Source organism: Lissotriton helveticus, chromosome 1_1 (genome assembly GCF_964261635.1).
Source record: "Lissotriton helveticus chromosome 1_1, aLisHel1.1, whole genome shotgun sequence".
NCBI classification, from domain to species: Eukaryota; Metazoa; Chordata; class Amphibia; order Caudata; family Salamandridae; genus Lissotriton; species Lissotriton helveticus.
The window spans coordinates 1,670,555,176-1,670,582,257 of NC_136057.1; the positions used below are offsets into that span (position 1 = coordinate 1,670,555,176).

Below are 27,082 nucleotides of genomic sequence, written 5' to 3' on the forward strand. Positions count from 1 at the left end.
GGGGTATAACCACCAACATCCAAGGTGTTATTTGTTCAGAGGTAGAGAGCAGAAACAATCAAACATATCAATGTGCAAAAATATTGTATTTAATGATGTAAAATATACGGAATCTCTTTTGTTTTACATCCATAAAACTCACCAAATATTTCTCATGGGAATTTTGGGAGATTTTTATATATATGCGAACAAAGTGAGAAACTAAGATGATCATTTCAGGCAATTGGGATTAAACCTACCACAGTTTGCCCGATTACAGTAAGATATAATATGTTAATCATCCTAAAATTCCCCTCTGCGGCATCTGTGGCATACAATTACTATGGCCATGTGCTATTTTTAATATTGAATCAGAAGGTTCTCACCTTTGCACTTATGGATTTTTTAAAATACTTTTCTGTCAACCTGTTTTCCCTTTAGAGCAGGATTTTGTCTCACATGTTGATTTGCACTGGTGATGACGGCAGAGCGATTGCAGTCAATATGTTGTAGTATATCCACATACAATACCACAATAGGGTGTCTAAAACATTGTGCATGTTACGACCACTTGCCAACTTTCTATTACATCTGTTAATGTTATTAAGCGGAGAGCCCCGTCTTGTGATTTCTAGAAGTGAAAATCCTGTTGTCAGTATTTAACTTCAATTGTGTAACGCAGAGAGGAAGATGGAATAGCGGTGGTCTGAGATGTAGGTACACAAAACTGAATTCCAAACGCTGTTACACATTACAACTGATTGGCTTAATTTATCATGTGGCCATTTTTGCGTCAGCAAGAGACTCTGAAAAGTGTAAGGTTATCATCTTTGTGAGTGGCTGTTTGCTAACGTGTTAGTTAAGTTAGGTTTCATACATTGTTTTCTTAGCATGATATGTTTATAGTTCCTCCCAAGGAAATATACTGTGGTTTCCTTAATTAGGCTAGTAAAAAAATCTGTTGACATTTCCCCAGGGAAATTAATGAATTGAAATCTACCAGACAGTGTATGCACATGAAGTGATGTTATCAACTTACTTAAGGTTTCATTTGCTTTATATGGGTAAATGTGTTTGTGTTTTTTTGAATAAGTATTCATGTTTTATTTTTTTAATGGCACCTGCTTGCCTTATTCTTGGTGGCATGACCAAATAGTTACTGAAATAGTAATGGACTAGTAAAGTCAAAAGAAATATTGTTAATGTATGTATTTAGCATGCCTAAAATGTGACATGATTGAAGACAGTCTCTCTTCGTGTTATCAAGTTGTTGTGGAATTCTGTCATGTTGGGACCCAAAACCATGTTTTTTAGCAAAATTCAAGAACAACTAGCTGGAGGCCTGTGATTGGGCTATCAAAGGATTGCCACCAGTCATTGTGAATATCCACTGATCTGCCTGCAAGTTATACTTTCTCTTGTGCTGAAGGCTGTTCTTAACATACGTTTCAATTGTGTCACAATCTCTGGAATGTTTGTCAACACAATTTCGTTTGTTTTATACAGTGCTTTGCATCTCTTTCATCATGTTGGACTTAGGGCAGAAATTGATGCTTCATTTCATACATGAATTCCCTTTTCTAGTTGACGACAGCAACCAGTAGAATGTCACAAGCAGAAAGGCAGCTGTAGGTTCTCAAATCTGGGTCCAAAGATGCTTAAAAGATATTTGATCAACTTGCTTAGTTTGTCTTTCTATGATCAACCATGGAGAGCAATAGGAAGGTTGTCTCGGAAGTCTGTTGTCTACTGGAAATGTTCTAAAAGGTCTAAGTAAGTTGTGAGTACCAGAAAAATATTCATGTTTCTTGAGATATTCAACTCTTGGGCATCAGCAAACCCATGTAGCCCCTGCCTATGCCTATTGCCTCTGTTATCCTGTCCAGCCTTTTAAATGCTTAGTTGTCTTAATTCTGAGTTGAAGTCTCATGTGTTTTGTCAGTTTGCGGTACTTTGAAGTGCCCTATTCTGATCATTGTTTACCAGACTTTGCTGGCTATATGCTCCATTATTCTGTATTTTTAGTCTAGTTTGTCTGGTTTTGTAAATCTACGGAACAAGTGATTCCAAATCTTCTGAATTTTACAAGGCATAGCTTCTCGGACTTTGTTTCTTAACATTACTTGTCATTCATTCTGATCGTTCAGGGTACAGTTGTAATGTATCTCTTCACATAGCTCCTTCGGTTTGTAATCTGGAAAGACAACTAGGGAGCCACTTCCAATGTTACTGCCCAGTTCACAGATGCATGAAAGTCTTCACTGCCATGTCTAATTAGTGAAACCAGCGTTAAACCCTTTACTTATTTAGCACTTAAAATGGTATATTTGTCATAACATGTATTTTCATATTTTGCTTCATATAACACTTCGATTGTTTCTAAGTCCTGTCAATAACAGATGTTACTATTGTCCCATATAATGGTATTCCGTTTACTGATTAAAGAAGGATACACAGCAGAATTCTCCTTTCTGAGATTTACACATGATGTCAGCAGCAATAAATTAACTCTCTGAGTCACCTTGGTGGTGAAAAAGTTCCTCACCTTTACGTTAGAGGCTTTGTGCCTTAAACTGACTACACACTCATTCTGTTTTGCTTTTTCCAACACACATATTTCACCTGCCTCAGTAATGCTTGAAAGAGAACATGTGAGTTTTCTACAGCTCCACCTGCCACATGTCAAGTATGGGACCAAGCTGTGCTCTTGAGCTAAAAACTAAAGTATGTCAGATCGCATCTTATACTACGCATGTCACCTATGTTCTGTAGATTCATACCAGTTTAAGACCTGCTGTGAACCAAAATAGAACCTGAATTTTCATTCACAAATCTAAATGGGCACAAGTGATTGGGGTGTAAATGTCTAGTCTACAGGTACTCCCGTTTGTTTATAGAACTCCAATTTAAAAAAATGTTAATGCTGAGTGATGCATTTTATAACAAATTATAATGAATTAATTATTCGTAAACATTTCTTACTTCAGCAAGTTAACATTGAAACACTCAAAGGTACATAATTGTAGTTAAGACACTAACATAAAGTCCTCTAAAGCACGGTTTGTGGATGTTATCCTCCACTATATTTTTCTCAAGAATTAAACAATTTAAAGCAAATGTTAACTCATTCCATTCGGTGATAGATCTTTTTTAGGTATAATTGTGAAGTGGTACACCCGGGGTTTACTCAAAATAGCATTTGTGGATGTAGCCAATATTTTGAAGCACAGTTTCCTTAGCAAATGAATTCAAAAGCATTAGGAAAAAGCCCATTATGAATTGAAAGTTTGCATTCTCCATATACCAACAGTTTTCTTGTCAACCACCTAGTTCTTATACCCCTTACACAATAAAGGAATGACCCGAAAACAATTGTTTGTTTGACAAAAGCACATTGTATTGCTGAGCTGGAGAAACATTTTTGTGCAATAGACTAAATTGTCTACCTAAACGGTTATGGTGCAGATGAAATACTTCTCTTTTGAATCCTTCATCTTGAGAAGTAATGCATGTCACAGATATTCCGCTGGGTATTGAATAATACTGCCCATGCCCACAGAGTTATGTAGCAGAAGAAACAATGTCTTGTATGGATAGGTTGAGATTGAAAGTAAAACCTCACATAAAACTATCCCAAAATAAATAATCCCATTTGTGCTTGAGTACCTCTGCTGCCCCTCATTTCTGCAGCAGTCTAATTAAGCCCCCCTATAGCCCCCACCCTCAAGACTTCCACCCATGCCAGACACAGTCGTTTATGGTCAGACAGAGTCAAGAGATCAGTGATTCTTGCTAGCCACGCTTTAAGAAATAATGAAAGAGAATGGCGTTCTGCTGGTATCATGAGAATAGGGTGGATAAGGCGCGGAGGCTGTTAAAAATCAACTGCTGTGTTGGTCATTTTTTATCAAGTACATTTATTGGTGAGTGTTTCCTGCAGATGCAGATCCAATAGATCACATTTAACAGAAACTCATGAATAAAATATTCATCTGATTCGTTGCACCTTCTTTCTAGAAATGCTCTGACCTCATTTAAAAGGAATATGAGCTAATATTCTTTCAGTATCTAGATGCGTCTCACCCCCGGCATTCAGTTTGTGACACTGAAATCAGTCTTCCCCATTGCCATTACTTCAACTGAAAGGGCTCTTTTTTTTTCAAATCCTTGATGACTGTCACAGGGATTTAGCTTTCTTTGGGATTAGTCTAAGGTTATCAGCTACTTAGATACCCTTTCTTCTCAGCTTTTTAGGACCTCCCGCTTGCTTCATCAGCAATAATAGCACAAATTAAAGGTCAGGATTTTCTATGGTCACATTGACTTCTAGACTGTAACAGTTGCTTGTTAGCCAATGAGGGATATTCCACCACCTGGGAAAGCCTGTTGTCTGTTAGTGCTTTGGCTGAAACATTAATGGCCATCTAAATCCAGAGGCAAATACACAATGAATTAAAGTCGAAGACACGGCTTTAACGTGCAACTTCTTTTTTAAGGAAATTTGTACTCTGGCTACTAGAACTATAAGGCAATGTAAAACAAGGCTTCAGAATAGATGTTTTTTTTAATTCAAGCTGTCCTATGTAATTAAATATTTAACCATATTTTTGAGCATTGGTTGTCAACATAATCATTAATAAGTTAGGCGTTCTGACATGCCTTAATGAATGATCCCTAGCCAGATATTCAGTTTTTCGCAGAGTGCCTTGTTTTCGTTGGAGCAGCTTCTGGACAAAACAGTGGATAGCCAATTGGCTTGTGTGTTTTTTGTTACACCCTCCTGTCATTTTGTAATTCATTTTGCTAAAAAATATGGTTATCATATCAGAATTCCTACTAATGTATTATTCAAATGTTGGAGATAATGTGAGAGAATTCATGTTACAGGTAAGTGTCTTGTATAGTTATGTAATTACCAGGTTTAAATATGATGCAGTTTTGCCTGTCATATTTGATTTTTAAAACATCTGTTTATTTCTAATCGTCATACATCTGTCACACCATGCTTTTATATTTAAAATTATACTAACCCTGTCTTGCACAAAAAGAGAACAGGTTTATTGCATATAAGGGTGTGCTTAACAACTCTTTTCTTCACCAGCAAATATGTAGCCCTTTCTGTTTACCTTTTTTTTAAGCCAAGCAATGTCCAGCATCGTCGACAAGAGGAGAATGCTTTTGCTATGGAATATTTAGTTTGTTACAAGAGGTTAGAAACCGTGCTTTTTAATGTAAGGTGAGCACTGAGAAACTGTGGTTTAATTGCTTATACTCCCAAGAAAGCCCTGTTCCCTGATCTGCGACAGCCTTGATTATAGCTGCAGCCAGAAGTATGATCGTGTCTCCACTGAAGAAGTTAATCGGAGGGGGTCTGTACAGTGTTTATTCATCCATATTCTTTCTCACAGGTATCTTTAATGGGTCTGGCTTAATTTAATGGGAGCTGCTTGGACCTGCAGACAGTAAAGGGTGAGGGTAAGGTTCTTGTCATCTGTTTGGGCTCCTCTTTCGGCAGACCCTCCCTTTTTTGTCTGTGTCTCTGCGTCTCTCTTTCATATTGTTCCCCTTTGTTTTTTCTTGTGCTTCTCTCAACTGCATATTTCCTTCCAGGTTGATTCAGCCAAGTGTTGTGTGCCACTGGGGCCCTTAGGCTTGAAATCAGGCTGTGACATCTGTGCCAGGGCTCGATTCTAACACTCTGGAACCTTTCTTTTGCTTCTCTGTTTCCGTATAGGTCTCTATAGTCAGCCTTGTAGCTAATGCCCTGGGCTTCTCGGAACTAGGTGCCATTAAGTCCCTTAGGACACTAAGAGCTTTGAGACCCCTAAGAGCCTTGTCACGATTTGAAGGGATGAGGGTAAGATGCCATGTGCAGCTGATCCTTCTGCATGCCTATGGAACAGTTTAAGCATGCTAGAACTGATCAAACTGGATTGAAAGACAGAATCACGATGCAGCTGCTGACTTAATCTCTCCTCCTTGGTTTCTTTATTTCTGTTTTTACTCCCTTGCCGTAAGAGAAAGGGAGATGCATTCAGCTGCCTCATCACATTGTTTTTGGCCCAAAACGACATGCCATTCGTTGCCGTAAAACATTGGCTGTTCTCATTTGGCCTGGCTTGTACCTCTTGCATTTGAGAGGATTTCCCTGCTGTGATGTTTAGGGAGAATCACCAGGTGCTAAGAAGAAGAATGTAAACTGCAAGCTGATGATGCTATTGGCCGAGTGGGTGAGTTCTCAAAGTAGGAGAACACTTATCATGCAATTTGAAAATGGACACGGGTGGGCTTAGGTAAGGGGTCATATGATATTTCAAGGCAAGAAAAATTGAATCTTTGAAATTTAAATTGCAAATCCCTTTGGATTAATTCCTCTTCTTGCACCTTGTTGTTCTCAGTCCAGTCCCCTAGTGACTGGTGGCCTTTTTTGATAGTGAAGTTTTCCTCTCTGATTTCTCCTTATTTCACCATGCTTTATGGTACCCTGTCCTGTCACTCTGAAATGACTGTTATTATTCTGTTATTGAAGTTGAACAGCCTAACCATTGAATGCCACTAATAAAAGGCATTTTGAGATTCATCCTCTACAATGTTAACTCAATTTGAATGCATGAGAACCCCTTCACTACCAGGAGCTCAATGCATTCCATGACATATGTACATATTGAGGACTGAAAGGGTCACCATTAGATTTATGTGCTTGCACTAAATTGTTGGCTTATTTTTAAAACACCCTTGTTTGTTATAATATGTAATGAATGTACAAAATAGAATGATGCAGGGTATTCTTTTTTGTTAATAACATTTTCGCAGAAGGAATGATAGCAACCTATTGAATTACATCTTAGGAAAACTGAAACATGGCCTTGTGTAATTGTAAAATGATCCAAACGGTTTGCTAGGACCAATGATCAGGAAGAAATAGCTGAAAAGCTTGCATTTTTCAGTGCAATTAACTTAGCAAAAACAACTAACCGCAAATTAAGACACCATTCTGAACAAAGATGTGAAGCAAACGCTAAAGAAAGGTCATTCTTGGGATTGACATTTTCAGCAAGTTTTTAAATACATATAATAATGAGTGTTTAGAAGTTGAACACTACAGGGGAAGAAAGGTAAATTGTTGAAAATCGAAAAAATACTAGGAGAAAAGCAAGGTTGTAAGTTGAAGTCTGTGAGAGAACTCTAGAGGTTGAGAGTGATCATGGTTGCTATCTCCAGCCCTCGGTTTACAGATGTTTGAACAAAAGAACAGTGAATATCGCTGCTCGTAGTGAGGTATTGTGTTTCCCTCACTTGTAATGCTCTCTGATGTTCCCGGACCGAGCTTTAGATCAGAGCTCTTAATATGAATGGCACTTGAGGCTTATTCTTTTATTTAGTAATCAGGAAAACATTTCTAGGAACCTGTACTTTTTCAGTTTTTATAGTTAGTGGAAGTTTTCTTGGCTAATCTGGTGTGTGCTGTGAAGTTACTTGGATTAAGTGATAGCATTGGGTCTTTCTGCTCCAGTCCAAACCACACTCCTGTTCAAAAGTGGGGCCTTCATGGAGGTGAGGGCTGTTCTTTCACACCCGCTGATGTATGGATGTGTGACATGGTGGTCATGCTTTAACTGTATTACTAAAGTAGTTAAATACTTTGAGTGCAGAAGATGGCTATTGTCTTGTTCAGAAGGAACTGAGTGTAGTTGAGCTGATGAGACTTCTCACTAAGTTGTTACCTGAGACACAATCTTGTATTGAGAGTATTTTTTTATTGCAATTCTTTCTGATTGTTGAGTGGAAGAAGAGAATATCTGGATCATGTTTTATGGCATGCAGTACAGATTTTATCTGCCAGCTTGAATGTCCTCTTTCTTATTGGTGTTACTTTGGATAATCCTCCCTTTGATCTTATTCCCACCCTTTGATCTGTGATGCCTTGAGGTCACTGTACTTTAAAGGTACCACAAAAGAATTGCTTGAATTAAAGGGTTTCTTGGTAAATAGGGACACATGAGAGGCTTCTTACTGACCACTGACAGTCTGTCTGGCAGAGGCAAAAATGCTGCTTTAAACTTTGTCCACAAGAACTTTATATTTTTACCTTCAGAAATAGTTACCAATTTGGGTTTGAGATATTATTTGTGCATGTTTTCTTGCTTTTGTTTTTTTCTATTGCAAAGATTGTCTACAAATAGTTGAACCCCAAACGATGTGGGAAAGTGGTGGGAGGGGGCATCTAATCTGATGCCACTAACCCAATGGGACGGTTGTGCTGGTTTCCCCCCTGCTGGTGTTTAACCTTAAACTTTAGCAGTTCTTGGGCGTCCTCCAAAGCTGTATATTTTAAAATCAAGAAATTTCTGTTGTAGCTTAAAGTTCCACCAGAATCCATTAAGAGAGTTTTGTAACATCGTCCAAACTGCAGAACAATGCCTTTTTGAGATGTAAATCTTCCTTTACTAAAATCCTTGTCATGGACCAGTACCTTGCATGACAAAAGTCACCAGCTACTGCTGGCCTGCATATCTCTAGCAACAGTGATAAGATACCCATTGGGTGAGGATGCTTCAGGATACTTCTGAATTATGCACTTTTAGTCATCCAGTTGCTAGAATCAGGAATGTAAACTTCTTAAAGGTGCATCCAAGGGGTAATCCTTTTTTAAAAACTCCACTGTCACTCCGAAAACTAGATGTTATCCAACTTAAAATCAAGATCCTATCCAGGTGTCTCGACAGTATGATATATGTTCCCATTACTAGTGGTCCCTGATGTCTTTTGCTCTCACCTGAAAGAAGGAATGCATATGTGCCTTGTATTTCATTTTTAGACAAATTAGGCATCATTTCGACACTGGAAATAGATGAAAAGCTAGGGTCCCTCTTTAGGCAACCCGTGAACAGGGAAAAGTGAATAAAGCTGTGCACCCAAAAGCATACCTCCATGGATGAGTCTTGCTTGACTACAAAAAGAAGCTGCAAACTTGTGTCTTCAAGGGCGCTCATTCCCCCCAATAAGGAAACTGCCAGCACCTTACTACTTCTAGGGCTGTACCATACCAAGGAAGCTGCCTTGTCTCTCTCGCCATCCTCTTTTTGTTTCCAGTCTTGAGTCATTTCCTACCTTTTTAACTTGTACATCTCTCTCATATTCCTTAGCTATGTTCACTCAATATGTTTTAGTACTAACATAAGCACATACATATTTCTTTAGTGGGCAGCAATGATTTCCCCAACTCTCAGGTTAAATCTGAATTCTAATTATCAGATCACAAAATTGGAAGAGATGTGGACATACTATCCTTGTGAGAGCAATACTTTCAAACTATCATTTTGAATTAGAGTTCGACAATTTGAGAATAAATTATGAGTTGACAACCAAAAGTCTATGATGGTAGTAGATACAGTAAAGGATGATAGTCTCACTCTACCCCTCCATGCTTGGGGAGAGCTTTTTGGACAGTCAAATGAAAAGGAAACCTCCTCTTGGAACATAAGTTGGATTGTGAATCACTAGGAACAGCACTTCTGTCTATCAAATGCACTGAACAAGATTGTGTTTACTGGGCTAGTTGTCAATTAATAAAGTATATTTCTTCAGTGCCTCATGTTTTGTCAAAGTGATGGGTTTGGCATGGAAGTCTTGCCTATGAGACCACATGAAGGTAAAGCGATGAATGAAGGCACGAAAAGGTTGTGAGCACTATGACCTATCATGCAGGCTTGGGTGTACCAACAGATTTGTCTAAACCTGTATTGTATCTTATCTATTTTCAGATACATTTATTCTTTATTTGGGCTTAGTTTGTATCACGGTTCCTTCTTAAATCACTAAATATTTTCGAAACGTGGTAGTTTTGAGTTAAAGACTGCAACCTTTCTGCATAGGCTGCATAAAGATGTCATCCTTGCAGGATACCCTTTATAAACTTGATACATTTCGTGCATTTTATCATTGAACTAGTGCTGGTAAAGTTTCATCCATTGGCATTTGACAGCTATCCAGTATAGTATTGATGGTTGTACTAAACAGTGGCTATGTTGAAGCAGATCTTTTAAAATGTCTTTGTTGTTAGTAATACACATTTTTCTCATAGGTACCACACTGCGTGTGGAGATGTGATCACAGCTCTCTCTGATGGCCAGAAACACAGAGTAGCATGAAGCGATTCATCCACTTAGATAGCATACTTAAAATTGTATTTTATCCTAACAAGGGTGTGGCAAAGTCCTTCTTAAAACTTGAATGTCATTACATTACATTCTCACCTATCAGAAGATGCAGACTGAAGGTTCAATAGTGTGTCTGGTCAGAATAATTGCAGTTATATCAAGGGCTAGGTGTTCTTGAAACTCATGAACTTTCCACTTTAAGCTCATGATTTTTGTGGGGTGGTGAGGGAGGTGTTAACACAACTTACAAAAAATGAGAATTTATTGTCTTTCCTTCACTTAGACATACTTCAAACTATTGAAATTGCATTTTTATCTCAACTAGGAAACAAGTCCCCGAGTGCACAGTGAACAACAGCCCCTTCCAAGTAATAATGAACATTGCCAGGAGCCTTGCGTGTTCCACCTCCTCTCTACCTTGTTATTAAACATTAACGTGCATCTTAGTCTACCTGGATTTACTTGAACTTAATTCCTGGTTCAGATGATGAAGAAACCCACTCATTGACTGGATTTCTTCATGTCCAGATTTGCCTGAGTTTGTTGTAAGGAGCCTTATTACAAACATGAGGTGAATTGATGGAGCACAAGCAAAGTTCCTCTTCCTTATCTTCCCTTTGTCGTAATAACAGTCCATATTTTACTTTGCCAGTATGGCGTGTGCTTTTGTGCTGTATGAGTCTCGTGCTAAGCAGTGTCTTTGTATTGTTGTACTTGACTGGTCAGATAACTTTATGACATTCAACCTTTTCAATACAAAGTCTAACCAAAGGCTTCCTGAAGAATTCGGACCATAGTTGTAATTGTAATTTGTGAGCAAATCAGAAAATACATAAATTAATACAGTGAGGTGTATTGGAACAGTGTTACCATAAAACGATCAAAATCTCCGGATAGTCATTTCTTCAATTTGACTGTAGAAGCTGATGACTTGTTCTCGTGAAATGGCATCATTCCATCTATTGTTGGGTTGAAGAAAGTACATTAAAATGCTTGTAAAGTTTGCAGAGGAATTATGAACTATAATTGTATTGTTTGACTTTACTTAATAGTGGTCTGCTTTTAAAGAGAATGCATTTCTAAATGATTTGGAAGATGTGATAGTAATATTAGAAATCATGCATGCATTTTTGTTGCCATCGCATAATATGCACATAAAAGCCATGTTCCCTCCATCATGTTCTGTAAGCTGGCTGCAGCTCAGCCATTCGATTGTTAGGATGCATATAAAGAAGTATGGAAGGTTCTTACTATGTTTTTTTCTTATGTTTGATCATGATTTCTAAGTGCCAATGCTAACCCAGTAAAATATTATCTTGTAATTCCTACAAAGACACAGTGTAAAGACTGTTAGCTTTAACATTGTAGATGAGATGAAACAATTGTTTAATGCACATTTGTTCACATTCAAGAAAGTATAAGATCTTCCATTTTCTGATAGCTGTATAAAATTCTCAAAGCACCTCAGACCTTGGAAGCTATATGGAAAGTGCTGTATAAATAATAATGGAATACAAAATAGACTTCCTAAATTCCCAAATCAATATTGGTGTGCTTTGGCATTATTAATGGTATAACTGCCAATTCAGTACTGGTGGTTATTAATAAAGAAGGGGAATTGTATTTACATAATTCCTATTTCTTCATCTTTTCAAAAGTTGAAATGCATCACAAATAAGGATTCGTATTAAGAATAGTTATTCTCTGCGAAATGCACAATGAGATCCAAAGATCTAATAGAAAACAGCATCTGGAAATAGAAAATACAGCTAAGTTATAACCATTAACCCATTTTACAGCGTGCTATTATATTTCATTTTCATATGAATTACCATTCATTCAAGATTAACCTTTTGATACATAAATAAGTACAGACAATTGTCGCAAGTTAAAATGAACAGCTTTCCTTAAATAAAGTGCAACATTATAAACAACTGAAAGATTAGAATAAAAAAATAAGGAGGCGATTTGTGAAAGGCAGATCAGTGAAGAGTGACAAGAAATGTGATGGGGGACATTTATTTCAGGGAAAGAAAGTGCATAGCCTCCTTTCTCCTCCTTGGTGGGCAGGGATTCATCCTTTGCTACAGACAGCTTTTCTTTTATAGAATACCATTCCAACCCTTAGTTGTCTAGTTGAAAGGCAATGCTTGCTCTGTTTTTGTTTACTTATTTCATGAGCCAGGTCATTTTCACAGCTTCTTGTTGGGGCCTACATTTTAGTAGATCATAAGTGGGCATGTATCTCCTGCCAAGGTAAAAACACATTCCAGTCAGTTTGTGTATATATATATATATGTGTGTGTATATATATATATATATATATATATATATATATATATATATATATATATATACACACACACATGTGTATTATATGTACATATATGTATGTATATGTATGTATCTATGTACACATGTATATATATATATATGTACATATACATATATATAAACACACACACACACACACACACACTCACAAATGCATGCATATCTACACACACTCCTGCCCCAGAAGAGATGGTGTGTTTGGGTTCGAGACCCAAATTAATGACGAAACTCCTCTTGACTCTGAAAGAGAAATCATGCTTTAGTCAAGAGTAGTTTTTCATCTCATATATATATATATATATATATATATATATATATATATAGTGAGAGTGACAGAGAACATATAATTTCAGTGAAAAGGCGGACTGGGTTGACTTTTTTTTAGTAGTCATTCCATGGTATCCATTCAAAGAAAATCATCATAGTGAACTTGTAAGCTACCTATCTGCACTTTGGAATATATAGGTTTGCAGTTGCCTACAGTTACCCTTTACACAACACAAAAAAGTCATTGTTTGTGGGTGAAAGTCAAAGCTGTTACACAGAACTATTATATGTTTATCAATGCAAGTGTACAGTTATCTAGGTCTGAAGCTATATTTTAAACATTTTGTATACAGGTTATGTTTAGAATTATTTTAATAAGGTTAAACCTTATTGTCTTTATTGTTGCTTCCTGTAATTCTGTAATATGATGGAGCTCACCCGTTTTGTTTGCTCCATCATATTACGTTTCTAAGATAGTTATACCGTTTCCAGTGGGAAGGGGAAATAAATTAAGATTTGCCACTGAAAATATCACTTCGTATTCTAAACATAGACCAAGCAATTCTACATTTTTTAAAGTGCATGTGTGTGCAAAGCACATAAACTACCACACTTGGTGTACCACAAACTGAATACATTAAAAGACAGTACTTCTCAAATTCAGACAAGCACAACCAACATAATTATATTACAGTCAAGAAAGGGAGCCGTTCAGGAGACGTTTTAAAACTATCATGCAGATAAAACAAAGAAAGAACAAAAAAGCATTTATGTTCCACTAGACAAGTTAAGGTGGGGAAGGGTGGCCATCACTTCAGTGTTTTAAGGAATGTAGCCGAGAATGAATGGAAAGTATTGTTGATAAAATGAATAGGTCTATGGGCAGAATGCTGGAGAGGAAAGTCTCATATAAATTCTGAAAATATTAGGTTCATGATTCAAAAAGATAAAATGTATGTATTTGAGCAAAAGTAAGAAGAGTTGTGTAACGATCAGTTTAGTGCACACCTGGACAAAATGACATTTTTTTTTACCTTGCATATTTTTCACAAAGATTCTAAGAAATACATTTCACCAGGCATTTGCATGAAAAATGCATGCAGTGGCCTATCACACACACGCGTCACACAAGATTCCAGTAGAAGACTGGTTTGAGCAGAAAATGTCTGTAGGCTTCTGCAGTATGCTTCAGTTTACAGTTCTTGCAACACATTTTCTGCTCAAATCAGTCTTTCATTGGAAAAACAAATATGTAAAAAAACTAAACCTTTAGAGGGGGAAGGTTATTAAAACCCCAACCTTTAGAATTAATGCAAGATTTTGCCTTTTTAACACAATGTATACCAGGCCTAGTTAGATGGTATGAGGGACAAAGCAGGAGTGAGCATGAAGTGAGTAGAAAAAAGAGGAGTATTTGAATCAGTAACTTCTATGGAATTTTGAGAAGTTGATTGTTAACCTACACAAAGGATGTTGCTTTCTTAACCAGTGGATAGGTCACCGGTTGAGATTGCATACATTCTATAGCAGGATATTTAATGGATCATGAGAGTGCCTATACCAAATACTGTTTAAGTTCCCCATACACAGAAAATGTTAACTTGTCTCATACTGCCAAATAAACATGGTAGTTGTGAAGAGATTGACAGCTGTAGGACAACCCAATCATCTGATCCCAAATGGAAAATGAAGTAGTTAAATCTGTTATAGAGAAGAGCACTGTGAAATGTATATAAACCAGTGATTTACAGGACACACAGCAGCACAGTTCAACAATGAGAAAGTTGTACCTGAGAAATATCACTGGGATTTTGTCACCGGGTAAGATGAACATATAAAATGGCAGGGCTGATAGATATTTTCTGCATGGGTTTTGATGATGGTATTTCATATTATCTGATACTAAGAAGAAGAACAGTCTTGGAGGGGACAGAGTAGGAAACTGGGTTAGCAACTTGAAGATCAACTAGTGGTAAAGAGGGTGGGTGCATTAAATTGATTCTCACCAGTGTGAGGTGACCAAGGATCCCTTGTTTGTCTTGGTCCCCACAGTTTAATTCACAAGGTGAATTACAGAGGGATTGGACATTAACCTGTTCCTGCTTGCAAATGATGCTAACATTTACTGAATGGTTAGTGCTCTAGAAGGAGAGAAGACACCTTAAAAAGTTGTGGAAGTGAACTGGTCCTGGAGAAAGCAATTAAAGTTAAGTGTTTCCAAGTGAAAAGGCTATACATAAGACCCAAAAATCAAGGGGAAATTATAAGATGAACGGAAAGGTTTTAAAGATTGCAAAGTTGGTTAGGCTTTTCCAACAGATGGGGATAACCGAAAAGCTGCTCTTAATGTGAAAAAGGTGTGGGAGGAGCAACAAACAAAATGGGGTGATGAGGATGGAGATTGTTTCTGAGATGGGGCTCTATCTGACATATCGTTTCTGATGTCGAGGCCACATCTTCATTATGATAAATAGAAGTCAGTCCAGATGTATTAAGCTTGCTTTAAACCACATGTTGCAGGAAAAGCCTCACAAACTCAAAATGGAGGCAATAAACTAAGGAAGTTATAGGTTTATAGACATTAAAGTACCTAAATTGAATAAATGAGCTAAATAAAGCCAGGATTTTAAATGAAGAAGCAGTCTGAGGCTGCAATTGGAGGCTGCAGAAAGGAGGATCTGGAAAAACATGAGGACATTAGTTCATGGAACATCTTAGCTGAGATAGTGGATAAAAAGAGGACATTGCAATAATATATATTTAAAAGAATAATGATTATTAACGCTACTGCTTCATGAAGGAAAATGTTTTCATGTGTAAACATTTTATTTTGTTCTAACCATATGTTGCTTTTCCAAAGGAGGGAATGTGGCTTTTTCTCCATTGAGCCAGCATTAACTGCATGTTCAGCTATTTGCCTGTGACAACTTGATTGGCCTGCATAGCACATAATATTTCTATCACCAAGTCACTGTGTACTTCAAAGGGTAGGTAAATCAATGTGTTGTGATGGCTTTCTTTTAAATAAGGGGTGATTTGCTAAAGACCACATCCTGATATACATTACCCTATATATAGCTCATGATTCACCTAAAACACTTATGGATAATAAACTAAAATGGATAATAAACTAAAACAGATCTAGATAAAAGTATCGTTTAACATTTAATGTGCCTTCAAGTTTGTCTGTGTCAGATGGTCTCTCACTTTATTGTTGTTTTTAAAAGTAGCCTAGACCATCTTTGTTACATGCACGACACATAATTTAAATGATAGTAACAAAAATGCGGACTCAGATTTGGATGGCATGTTAAGTGAGATGTTTAGGAAGAAGTCTCCAAATTAACCTTTGACACTTGAGGGGATGACTTTGTGTGGGTAGGAATGACTTACTCCTGAAATATACCAGAATTCTAGGAATAAGTTGTACCTATTTATGAACAAAACTTTCTGAATGAAGTATGTTGGCCAACCAATGCTTTTCCCTAGGTCTTTATAGCAGATGACTTCTGCCATAAATTGGAATGGTAACTGATCATTAGTGGTCTTTAGCATCCCTCTTCCTTGTAAGAATGATTTATGGTGGCTTTTAAGTCATGACATAACTTCAACCATCTTTTTCCTCTTCTGGTACAGGTGGTAGTGAACGCCTTGGTAGGGGCCATCCCTTCCATTATGAACGTGTTGCTGGTCTGCCTTATCTTTTGGCTGATTTTTAGCATCATGGGGGTTAACCTGTTTGCTGGGAAGTTCTATTACTGCTTTAATGAAACCGCAGAAGCACGTTTTGAAATAGAAGAGATTGAGAATGAGACCGAATGCTTTAGATTGATTGAAACAAACCCAGAAGAAATCCGATGGAAAAATGTGAAAATTAACTTCGACAATGTTGGAGCTGGATACCTTGCACTTCTTCAAATAGTAAGTTTACATTCGTTTTAACAGTGTATTCTTTTTGGACCAACATAGATTCTTGTTGTTAAAAATGTAGTTCAGAAATTTATATATAAGCTACGTTGGGACTGAAAATATGCTAAATAAGAGCTATTGTTGAAGAGCAACCATGTGCAGATGGATAGAATACATGCAAAGGAGAATCAAAAGATTTAAAACATATTGGGTAGTGTTTCTTTAGAGATACACTATTACATGACATGCATTTTTATTATAGTTTAAGAAAAAAAGGGGTTTCAAACTTATAATAGTAAATTATTGATTTGTTATTCTATGCTTTTTAGTGTGTTGTGCAGTGTCACGATTGGTTTCTTGTTGTCTGTCAAAAGGATGAATGCAGAGCATTTTAATGATATTATTTTTTTAACTATTTATCGAATTAGTGTGCCAAATGACTAACCAGTCCTGTGAAAGACCCTACCTTCTATCAGAATTTTTGTTAACATTTTGCTACTGTTACGGATTGGGCAAACATTTGAATGAGCCTTTAAATGCATTCTTTTACCTAAGCCTCTTAAGTACTTCAGATGAGGATTGCATAAGGATTGTATCTAGGATCAGATGCACCTGCACTTTTGAGGCTTAGAAAGCAAATAACTTAAGAGTTCCTTCTTCTCTTTACTGCCTTCACCCTTCCTACCTGCTAGCACTAATTTTCTCATTTCCATAAATGTACGAAAGGATGGCTGTCTCTCTAGACTCTTTGACGAGGATATTTTAATTTAATGAATTAATTTGTTTTTTTATAGACAGTCCTTGTTTCTACTGACTTTTGATACATTCCTCTGGCTTTTCTTAGATTTGTTGCTTCTGTGCTTTTCAGATCTGGTTTCAAAAAATTTAAATCCTGTTCTGCACCACTGGATCTTTCATGGATTCACATGCTTGACTGATTCTCTGTCGTTGAAGTAGCAGTCAATCTGTAACTTTAACATAGCCGTATCAGGCAAAGTATGCCTGGTTAGTCCCAAACACTGCCTCTTTCTTAGCACATTCATTAAATTGTAAAAGTCCCAAACTTCAGCCTAGGAGGTGAGAGTGCTCCTTGGCTCACCCCTTCCAGAGTTCTTCACTACCCAGATTTCTACTGAACATCAACATTGTGTGGAAAGGAGGTATAGAGCTTTAGTCCCACTACCGTATCAGTTGCGTCCACACATCTCCTAAGAAAGGGGTTAAAAAGATGTTTTCATACGTGAAGTGTAGTTTTTCAACCATCACCATCTTGTTTAAAGGTAAAGAACTGGAAAAAAAGATGTTATTGACAAATCGAACAAAAACCAGTTCAAGCCTTGTGACTCCTGTGGAAAAATGAGCTTTCACAGATGACCGCCACAAAAGGGTTGCTTGTTTCCAGACTACACGTGTAAGGGCTGAGAAATTTGCAGACCGTTTTCTCCAAACCTATCATGGGCAAAGAAGGAAGTCCCTTGAGATGTCTCCAAAAGGCCAACGTTGGGCTACATCCCTCCTCGGGGATAAGTCTGAATCGAGCTTCCATAGGTCTAAAGAGACAAAAAGAGCAAAAAGGAAGCTGTAACTCTTTAGGCTTCCACAAAGTGGATGGTACCTAGAAACAGTCTTCTGATGAGCCATGTAAAAAACGCCTCAAGAAAGGACTCAAAAAGGCAACACATAAAGAGGCATTCTCCCACGTCTATGCCTCCTCCTTCCTCTTCTCAGGCAAAAAAGGCAAAGTCTGCAATACCATCAATGGCTCTGCCAAAGACTGTGGTCGATGACCCATCGTCAGTGCTACAAGTCAAAGGCCATAGACAGTTAGCATGCCAGCAGAAAGGAAAATTGCTATAGATGTCTTTGACGCTTGCCCTGCCGATGAGCTGACCGAAATGTCGACGAGACTATGGATGACTGAACCGTTGACTTGACAATTGACCTCAGAGGAGACAGTACCACCATCATTTAGCGCCCCATCCACATCAGCATCCCCTTGTAAAACTACAAAGTCTCAAAGCAAAAGTTTATGGGGCTTATGCCCGGAGCACACTTATCCTGGCACAATACCTCTCTTCCAATCCTGATGATCCATATGGAGCAGCAAATACCCCACTACAAATTAGAATTCAAAGCAAGGACACAGAAGAAGAGCAATTGTATTATGGAAAAGCCAATATGGGATCCTTACATCTTAACTGTCCTTAACATCACTGGGAGGAGCAAGATTGAGAATATAATGATAGACACTAGGCCTAGGATGATGGAGGTCCCCAGCAGCACATCTTTAAATTCTGGTGTGCTTCACAGCTGCAGACCCTGTTCCAAGTACTCCCCAGCTGCAGAGGTCTAACAGAGATTGTTTGACTAAGCAACTCTTTGTCCTCCTGGGTGGTAGAAAGGGTCCTGGTGGTATTGGACTTAAACCTGCAGACTTCCCCTAGGTTAGGTGGGATTATCTCTGCCCCTGCTGGAGGTGAGACTTTCTTGTCTCACTCTGCCATGCCTGAGTCTTATGAAATCTAATTGGCAGGTCCGACCCCCAATCAAAGCATTAGCCGTCCTGGACAACAGTTACAATCCTACATACAACTCGTTATCTGGAATATAGCGGGAATCAAATCTAAGTGGCCTGATCCTGAGTGGGGAAATTACATTAACAAATTCCTGATCTGTCTCTTTCGAGAAACTTGAGCGGTATAAATGGTTCATAGGCAGGGGTTTACTACATATTCCATTGAAGCTACAGTTCTGCTAGTTGGCAGGCCTTCGGGAGGACTCATTGTATGGGTCAAAACATCCCTTAACTGTCTTATAAAGATTATGAACACTAATTGCCCCGATCTTCTAGTACTTAAATTACTACCTGAATCCGGGACACCTTACCTTTTGGTCATTGTATACAACAGATTTAGTCCCTTTAACAAATCTTCTCTAACTCTAAAATCCCTCTCTGCACTCTTATAGGTTTATGGAAAGCTACCATCATTCAGTTAGCACAGGTGAAATCAATACTTCCCTTGAGCCTTATACTCCCCTATTAGAGCTTATCAGGGTAGAGAATGAATGATTGTGGATTCCAGCCTATACTGGCCCTAGAAAACACATGAAGATGAGCTCTGCTGCCCTTCAAATAGTAGACCTGTCCACAGCCTATGACCTAAGAGTGTGCAATGGACGCTCTATGTGGGGCTCAGAGGCTAAACCAACTTTTAGAATGGGGGAACTATAAAAGCAAAATCGACTATGTCCTACTGTATGTCAGGACCTGGAATGAGATGGTAGATCTTTCTACTGTTGTGGGTGCTCGAGTCTCAGGCACTGTACATGGTAATACACCACTTTGTAACAACTCGTCAAATTTGTGTGGTGCTCTTGAAATTAGGAGAAAGCACCCTGCTTCCCCCAAACTAATCAATCCAAAGATTGAACAAACAATTTTACCAAATTCAAGGCACACTACAACAATAATCAGATTACAGTTAGCAAAATTAATGAAAGATGCTGGGATTCTTGTTCCTCTTTGTGTTCTTTATTTTCTTGTAGCCAATTGCCAACGCATTTCGTCGCAGCGGGAAAGTACCCCTTACGGCTTCCTCAGGGCTGTTAAACATCAAATCAGTTCACAACAGCTCCTCCTAAAACCATGTACGATTTTTGAGGAAACCAATCCTTTGATTCTCATCAGCAAATATTTAAAAGTGTGTGATCAGGGCTTCCATGAGTAGTACCAAGTGGCACAATTACCAAGGGTATTCTCTCAAGGTCCACTCTCACCGTGTATGCGAGTTCAATGCAGTAAATTACAACTCTCCTCAGGTCCCGACTATTGTTTTAATATGATTGTCTCCTCATGTAAGTATCCTCCAAAGGCTTACACGAGGAGACCCTAATTTACAGCCTCCGGAGGCTTACACAAGGACACCCTCATATTAAGATAACGGTCGGGACCTGAGGAGAATTGTAATTTACTGCATTGAACTTGTGTATACGGCGAGAGCAGACCTTGAGGGCATGCCCTTGGTAATTGTGCCACTGGGTACTTCGCATGGAAGCCCTAATCGCACACTTTTAAATATTTGCTTATGAGAATCAAAGGATTGGGTTCCTCAAAAATCGTACATGGTTTTAGGAGGATGTGTTGTGAACTGATTTGACGTTTAACAGACCTGAGGAAGTCATATGGAAATCAGTCTTGACCATGGGAACAGTCCAGTCAAAACTGGGGTGGTGTGGTGAGCAAAAAAACAACCATGGATTAAACTGATGTCTGTGAATGGGGGTGAATGTTTAATTTGTTCAGAATTCTGTTGATCGTTTGTTCTTTTTGATCAGTATACTGATATAGAGGGCAAATTGCCTCATTTGAATGAGATGGGTCCGTCCTGCCTGTGTCAGATACGACAACACCTCCACTGATTAACTCACCAACGGACAACATTGGTAAACTCCATACCCTGGTGGAAAGAGCCACCGAGAGATTTGACCTTCATATGGCAGTCACAACCAAATTGCTATATCATACATGACTATAAAAGCTGGTGAGGAGGCCAATTAAGCCATCCATCTAATGGATCACATCTGGCAGGAGGGAGTCAAACTGATGTACACCACAGCCAATGTTGCAGCAATGATTCCTAGACTGGCCAAGAAATCTAAAATCCCAAACAATTCATCAGATTGTCTTAAAACAGACTTTGTCTTAATGCAATGTGCTCAGTGGTGATCACTAAACCCAGTGATACCCTGCTCACCACCAACCGAAGGCGAAAGGTATAGAATGGATCTGTGGGGAAAGATTTTCAACAATGGCAGCAATATCCATCAGAGCTGCCAATTGAATGGCTTTTGTAAGTGATGGCCAGACGTGGTCAGACATTGCACTGCATCTGGACATGTTGGCGGACAACAAAAAGAAAAAAAGGCAAGGCCACCCTACAAGAAGGTGAAGGATTCCGCTGTGCTCAGTAAATCGGCCACAGATGTGCCAAATATTGGTTTCCGCCAATTAGCTTAATTGGCCTCCCTTTTGAAGGCAAGAGTGGTGAAAAGCCACTTCATTTAGGCCACAAGTCAAATCAAAAATCATGGACATGCTGTTTTTTAGAGAACTGCTTTACGGGGAACATGTTGATGACGCACCCTAGAATATTAAAACTCATAACCGAAACAGCTAGCTCACTAGGAACATTACAACATTATTGCGCACAATCCTTTTGTGGGTGCAGAAAACAGTACCCACACTGTGATTCATACCCGTCGTACTGATATCCATCATATCAACCGCAACAGTATTGACCATACTCTACACCTCAACAACACTGCCCTGCAGACAGTCCCATACCGAACCCTACAGTAGAGCCTCATTGAAGCACAGAAGCGGGCAACACAGAGGTCAGCATGGTAGCCGTCATTGACAGCTACAAGTCACCGGCTGTCACGTAGCAGGAAGAAACATTGCCATTTTACATGCACACATTTCTTAAGTTGCCTTCTTTTCTATATGATGACTTTTGACACACTGTGTGACATTGCAAGATTTGTTTCTCTAAAACCACATTTCCACTTCATAAGTACGCTATCACGACACCTTGAACATTTAGTACAAGGGCTAAACGTGCATTGTGCAAATGTTAATTGTTATTTATCCATAAAGCGGCAAAGCTATCACAAGAGGTTAAAAAATGACAGCCTGGCTGAGGTCTCGGCTCAGAAGCATAGCTATTGTTAATATAAATACATTCAAATTTCTGTGTTCAAATGAGAGGAGCACTATGCTGTCACTGTGAGGTCGCTGTTGTCAGAGTCTCAGCCCAGTTCATTCCTGTTTTCCCTCTGTGAGGAGGGATGTCCAATTTTTGCCCAAGACGGGAACCTGCAACACTTACCTTCATGTAATGGGGAGTTAGATCACCCTGTAGGCACAGAATGGGTAAAACCCTTTGATACAAATGGCCCTATACACAGTTTTTATATGCCAGCATATATACATACACTGCTTTTGCACAATGGTGGAATTGTTTATCCTTTTCACTGTTCTCATATTACTGCTCACTTTCATCTGCTTCTGTCTATTAATCATTGCAGCACATATATTCTACACAAGAATGAAAAATGTCCTAGTAAACATGAAGGAAAGTTTCAATTTTGTTAAAGACACGGAGGTGTGGATTATGCTCTACTTTCATTATTTTCCACAACCAGCAGTGTTCAACATTATTACAACAACAAAAAAAACTATCTTTCCCATGGATCCTTGGCAAAGGTCAACAACAGAGGTGAACCAATAGGCAGCGTCAAGTGTCCTGAAAGGCATGGGCTGCTGGGATATGTCCTCTTTCTTGACTGCGACCGTCTGGCCTTCATCAAATTCCACTAGGCCATTTTAGCAGGCTTAGACCCTACTAGAAGCCATAGGATACAGAGATGAACCCGAACTTTCAAACCTTGGAATCTTGAAGAAAAAACATACCACTCAGGATAAAGCATAACATTAGGATACAGTCATCTGTAATGTTCAATTAAAACTTCAGTTTTCACCAGGAGCTTCGCGGGCATCCAAGATGGTCGCGTGAGCACAGAGCTCCCCGGACCCGCGCCGCCCTTCACGGATATCCTGACTACATCCTGATTTTGAGGATGGGCTTTTGTTCGCACATCCTCTCTGATCTTCCTATCCTTTGAAAAATCGATTTCGGACGCTGGGGTCCGCTTTTACATCACTGCTACTTTTTGCGGCCCACCCCGAGGCAGACCGGGGGCTCAGTTGCTTGGCAGGCCGGGGAGTAGTTGAACAACAACGGCTGAGGGGGTCTCCCTCTGGTCGACCCCCTCTTGACTTTCGGTTTCGTTTTCTACTCCCGGCTCGGATTGATGGAAGCGCAGCCCTGATCCACCTTCGGCTGGCCTGGTGTCTCTCTGCTGTTTAGTGCTGGCCCTATTGAGTGCCCAAACTCCGACTTTCTTGGCGCCTATGCACATCTGATCTGGTCTTGTTGTCTGTCTGGCCACTCCACGACCGGCCATTTTTACCAGGTCGCGAGGACCCCTTCGGGGTCCCGTCTCCAATATGGCCACCGGACCTGCTCCCGAGAGGCGCAAGATTAAAACACCTCTCCGTGGGGGCCAAACCCAGACGAACATTATGGACCACTATTCGCAGATAAAGGGGTCCCCTGGCGGTTCTGGTCGCACTTCAGACGTTCCTAAGACTGTCTCTTCAGCGCCTTCGAAAATATCCTTGCAGGACGTCATGGGCGCCATTACCAACATGCAGGCCTCTATGGGACAGCAGTACGAGGCCCTTGCCTCCAAGATCGACACGGTGGCCGTCGACATCACGCTGATTAGAGTGGATCTGGCGAAGACCAACGAGAGGGTCAAGTCATTGGATTTGAAGACTTCTAGTCTCACTACGGATGTCACGGAGGCCCAGACTGAGATTGGTAATCTGCGTTCCTCACACGACCTGATGGCTCGTCGTCTCGAGGATTACGAAAACAGAGCCCGTCGCAATAACGTATATGTCTTATTGGTGTCCCGGAGAATCCCAAGATGCTGGCGGTTGACCTTCTGGTGGAGGATCTGGTTACGAATTATCTTGCTCCCGCCGGACTTAGCAAATTCTTTGCCGTTGAACGCGCTCATTGAGTCCCTGGCGGGAAGGCGAAGTCGGGTGCTCCCCCGAGGCCCATTATTGCCAGATTATTCCACTTTAGGGACCGGGATGCTATTCTTCAGGCCTCTCGGGATAAGGGCCCAGTGAAATTCGAAAATGCCTCTGTTTCTTTTTATCCTGACTTTTCACCGCTTGTTCAGAGACAAAGACTTGGATTTCAAGGTGTGAAGAGACGATTGCGGGACTTGGGCCTCAAGTACGCCATGTTATTCCCGACCAGGCTTCGGATTGAATATGGAGAGCGTACATTTTTCTTTGATCGCCCGGAAAATGTTAGTGACTGGCTTGACTCCCTGCCTAGAAGAGACGAACGTACTGGGCACCCCGGAGGCGCCGACGGGGGTGCGCCAGAGTGAAGGTTGCCCCGTGGATCCTGGCGTCTGAACTTTTCTATTCTTCAGCGGAGTCTGGACTTTGGTCTTCTTTTTAACCCTAGATTAGCCTGGGGGTGGCGGGGGGTGAATGGGGACTCTTCCTCCTCCTGGGTTCTTTGCGTAGCTTAGTTTAATAATGGGGCGACAGGCACACTGCAAGTTGGGGTGGCTTAGGAGTCGTACGCAGGGGTGCAGGGTGGGGGGTGTTGTAACAGGTTCAAGTTGGGGGGTGGTGGGGGTGTGTGTATGTGTTTCTTTTTATTCACGAGGCATCGTATTGTTTTCTTCCTTTGCTCAGATCCTTTGGCCCTGTGTGGGTGCTGCTCTGCGTACTTCTCGGGGATGGGGGGTGGCGAGTTGAGACTGTTATCCAGGAATGTCAATGGATTGGGTGACAGAATTAAGCGTGGGATTGTGTTGCGGTTCCTTAGGCGTCATTCTCCCGACATTGTTCTCCTGCAGGAGACGCATCTAATAGGCAATGCATGTCAGGCTCTGAACAGGCGTGGATATCGTCTGGTGGGCCACGCTGGGTTTACTTCTGGTTCCAGGGGGGCGGTATTCTTATCCGGTCCTCTCTCCCTTTCGAAGTTGATGAAGTAAGGCTTGATGACAGGGGGCGCTATGCGGCGCTCACTGGTAGATGGGAGGGGAAGACATTGTCCATACTCTCTGTGTATGTCCCCCCCGGGCCTACAGACCTTGAGCTACGCTGATCTCTGCAGGGTCCTTTTGGAACTTCCTGAGGGCCTTCTGATCATGGGTGGGGATTTTAATTCGGTTGTCTCCGGCACCTCTGATCGTCATCCTCCTAGGGATTTGCCCAGGGCTCAAATGTGGCTGAGTGATTTGCTTGAAACCTTCGGGCTGGTAGACGGCTGGAGATTACTGCACCCCACACAACTACAGTACACTTTCCACTTGGGGCACATGGTAGTCTTTCAAGATTGGATTACATCTTGTTGCCATCGGCCCAATCCTCCTCCATTAGAGAGATTCGTCAGCTCCCTAGGGGTATTTCTGATCACTCCCCCTTGTGGCTTCGCTATGAGTTCGGGGCGGGCAGTGAGGGTAGGTCACCCCTATCAACCCCTGGTACTTCCGCAATCCTAAAACCCGCTCTGAACTTGTGAAAGCTATTGAACATTATTTCGACGAAAATGTGGGGTCTGCTTCTTCTGCTGTTTCATTGTGGGAGGCTTTCAAGACAGTTGTGCGTGGGCAGTCCCTGTCCTTGATTGCCGCTGCTAAGAAGGCTGCAAATGTGGAGGTGGTGCGATTGGAATCGGAGATAACCGCACTTGAGCACGATCTTCAGACAGGCGTCTCCAGTGTGAAGTTGCATTCCCTTGCCTTGAAACAAGCTGATTACAGGGCTCTTGTGAGTGATGCGGCGAGAATAATGTATAGGGAGCAGCAGGGCAGGCTGTATGATGTGGGAGACAAGGCGGGTAAATTGCTTGCGTGGTTGGACAAGAAAGAGAGAGTGAATCGTGTTGTTCCCGTGATTGAACGGCCTGATGGAGAGTGTGTTACTGACCCAGTGGGGATCGTTCAGTGTTTCGCGGACCACTTTAGGACTGTGTACACCTCGGTATGTGTTAGGGATGAGGAGGACTCTCGTTTGCTGCTGCGGGATATCGCTTTGCCTTGCCTTTCTGACGCTGACAGGGACCTCATGGATGCTCCGCTCACAGTGGACGAAGTCGCTGTGGCTATTCGTTCCCTCCGTTCCGGTAAGGCGATGGGCCCCAATGGTTTGCCCATTGAATTGTACAAGCTGCGACCCGACAAAATGGCGCCCTACTTAAGGGACATGTTCTTTGAGGCTTTGGAGTCTGGTTCCCTCCCCTCGGACCAACGACTTGCTACCATCGTAGTTATCCACAAGGAGGGTAAGCCGCTGGATTGTTGTACTTCGTACAGACCCATTTCTTTGCTCAATGCCGAACCAAAAATTTTGGCTAAATTATTGGCTAATCGCTTGATTACTGTGATCGGGTACTTGATCCATCCAGATCAATCTGGTTTTATCCGGCACCGCAATACTGCTCTGAATCTTCGCAGACTCCATGGAGTTCTCGCGAGAGCCGGGACACTCACTGAACCGGCCATTTTGGCTTCCCTTGACGCTACCATGGCCTTCGACACCATCGAGTGGCCTTATCTTTGGGCGGCCCTCTCGAAGTTCGGGTTTGGGCCGGGATTCATTGCCTGGGTGAAACTTCTATACGAGATGCCCCTGGCTCAGGTGGTAGTTAATGGGAAAGTGTCTTGCGTTTTTACGCTTGGGCGTGGTACCCGGCAGGGCTGTCCTCTGTCTCCATTGCTTTTCGCTCTCGCTCTGGAACCTCTGGCGGAGTGGCTCCGTTGGGAGCCTT

At 40.6% G+C, this 27,082-nt stretch overlaps 1 protein-coding gene across 2 annotated transcripts in view; it reads left to right on the forward strand.

Moving 5' to 3' along the window:
* The window catches only part of SCN8A (sodium voltage-gated channel alpha subunit 8), a 566,978-nt gene that overhangs the window by 411,275 nt on the left and 128,621 nt on the right, over nt 1-27,082 (forward strand). For both annotated transcript variants that reach the window (XM_078688933.1, XM_078688934.1), the window contains exons 20-21: nt 5,714-5,836; nt 16,377-16,661. In XM_078688933.1, the coding sequence (XP_078545059.1) occupies nt 5,714-5,836; nt 16,377-16,661 (408 nt within the window). The remainder of the gene's footprint in view (nt 1-5,713; nt 5,837-16,376; nt 16,662-27,082) is intronic.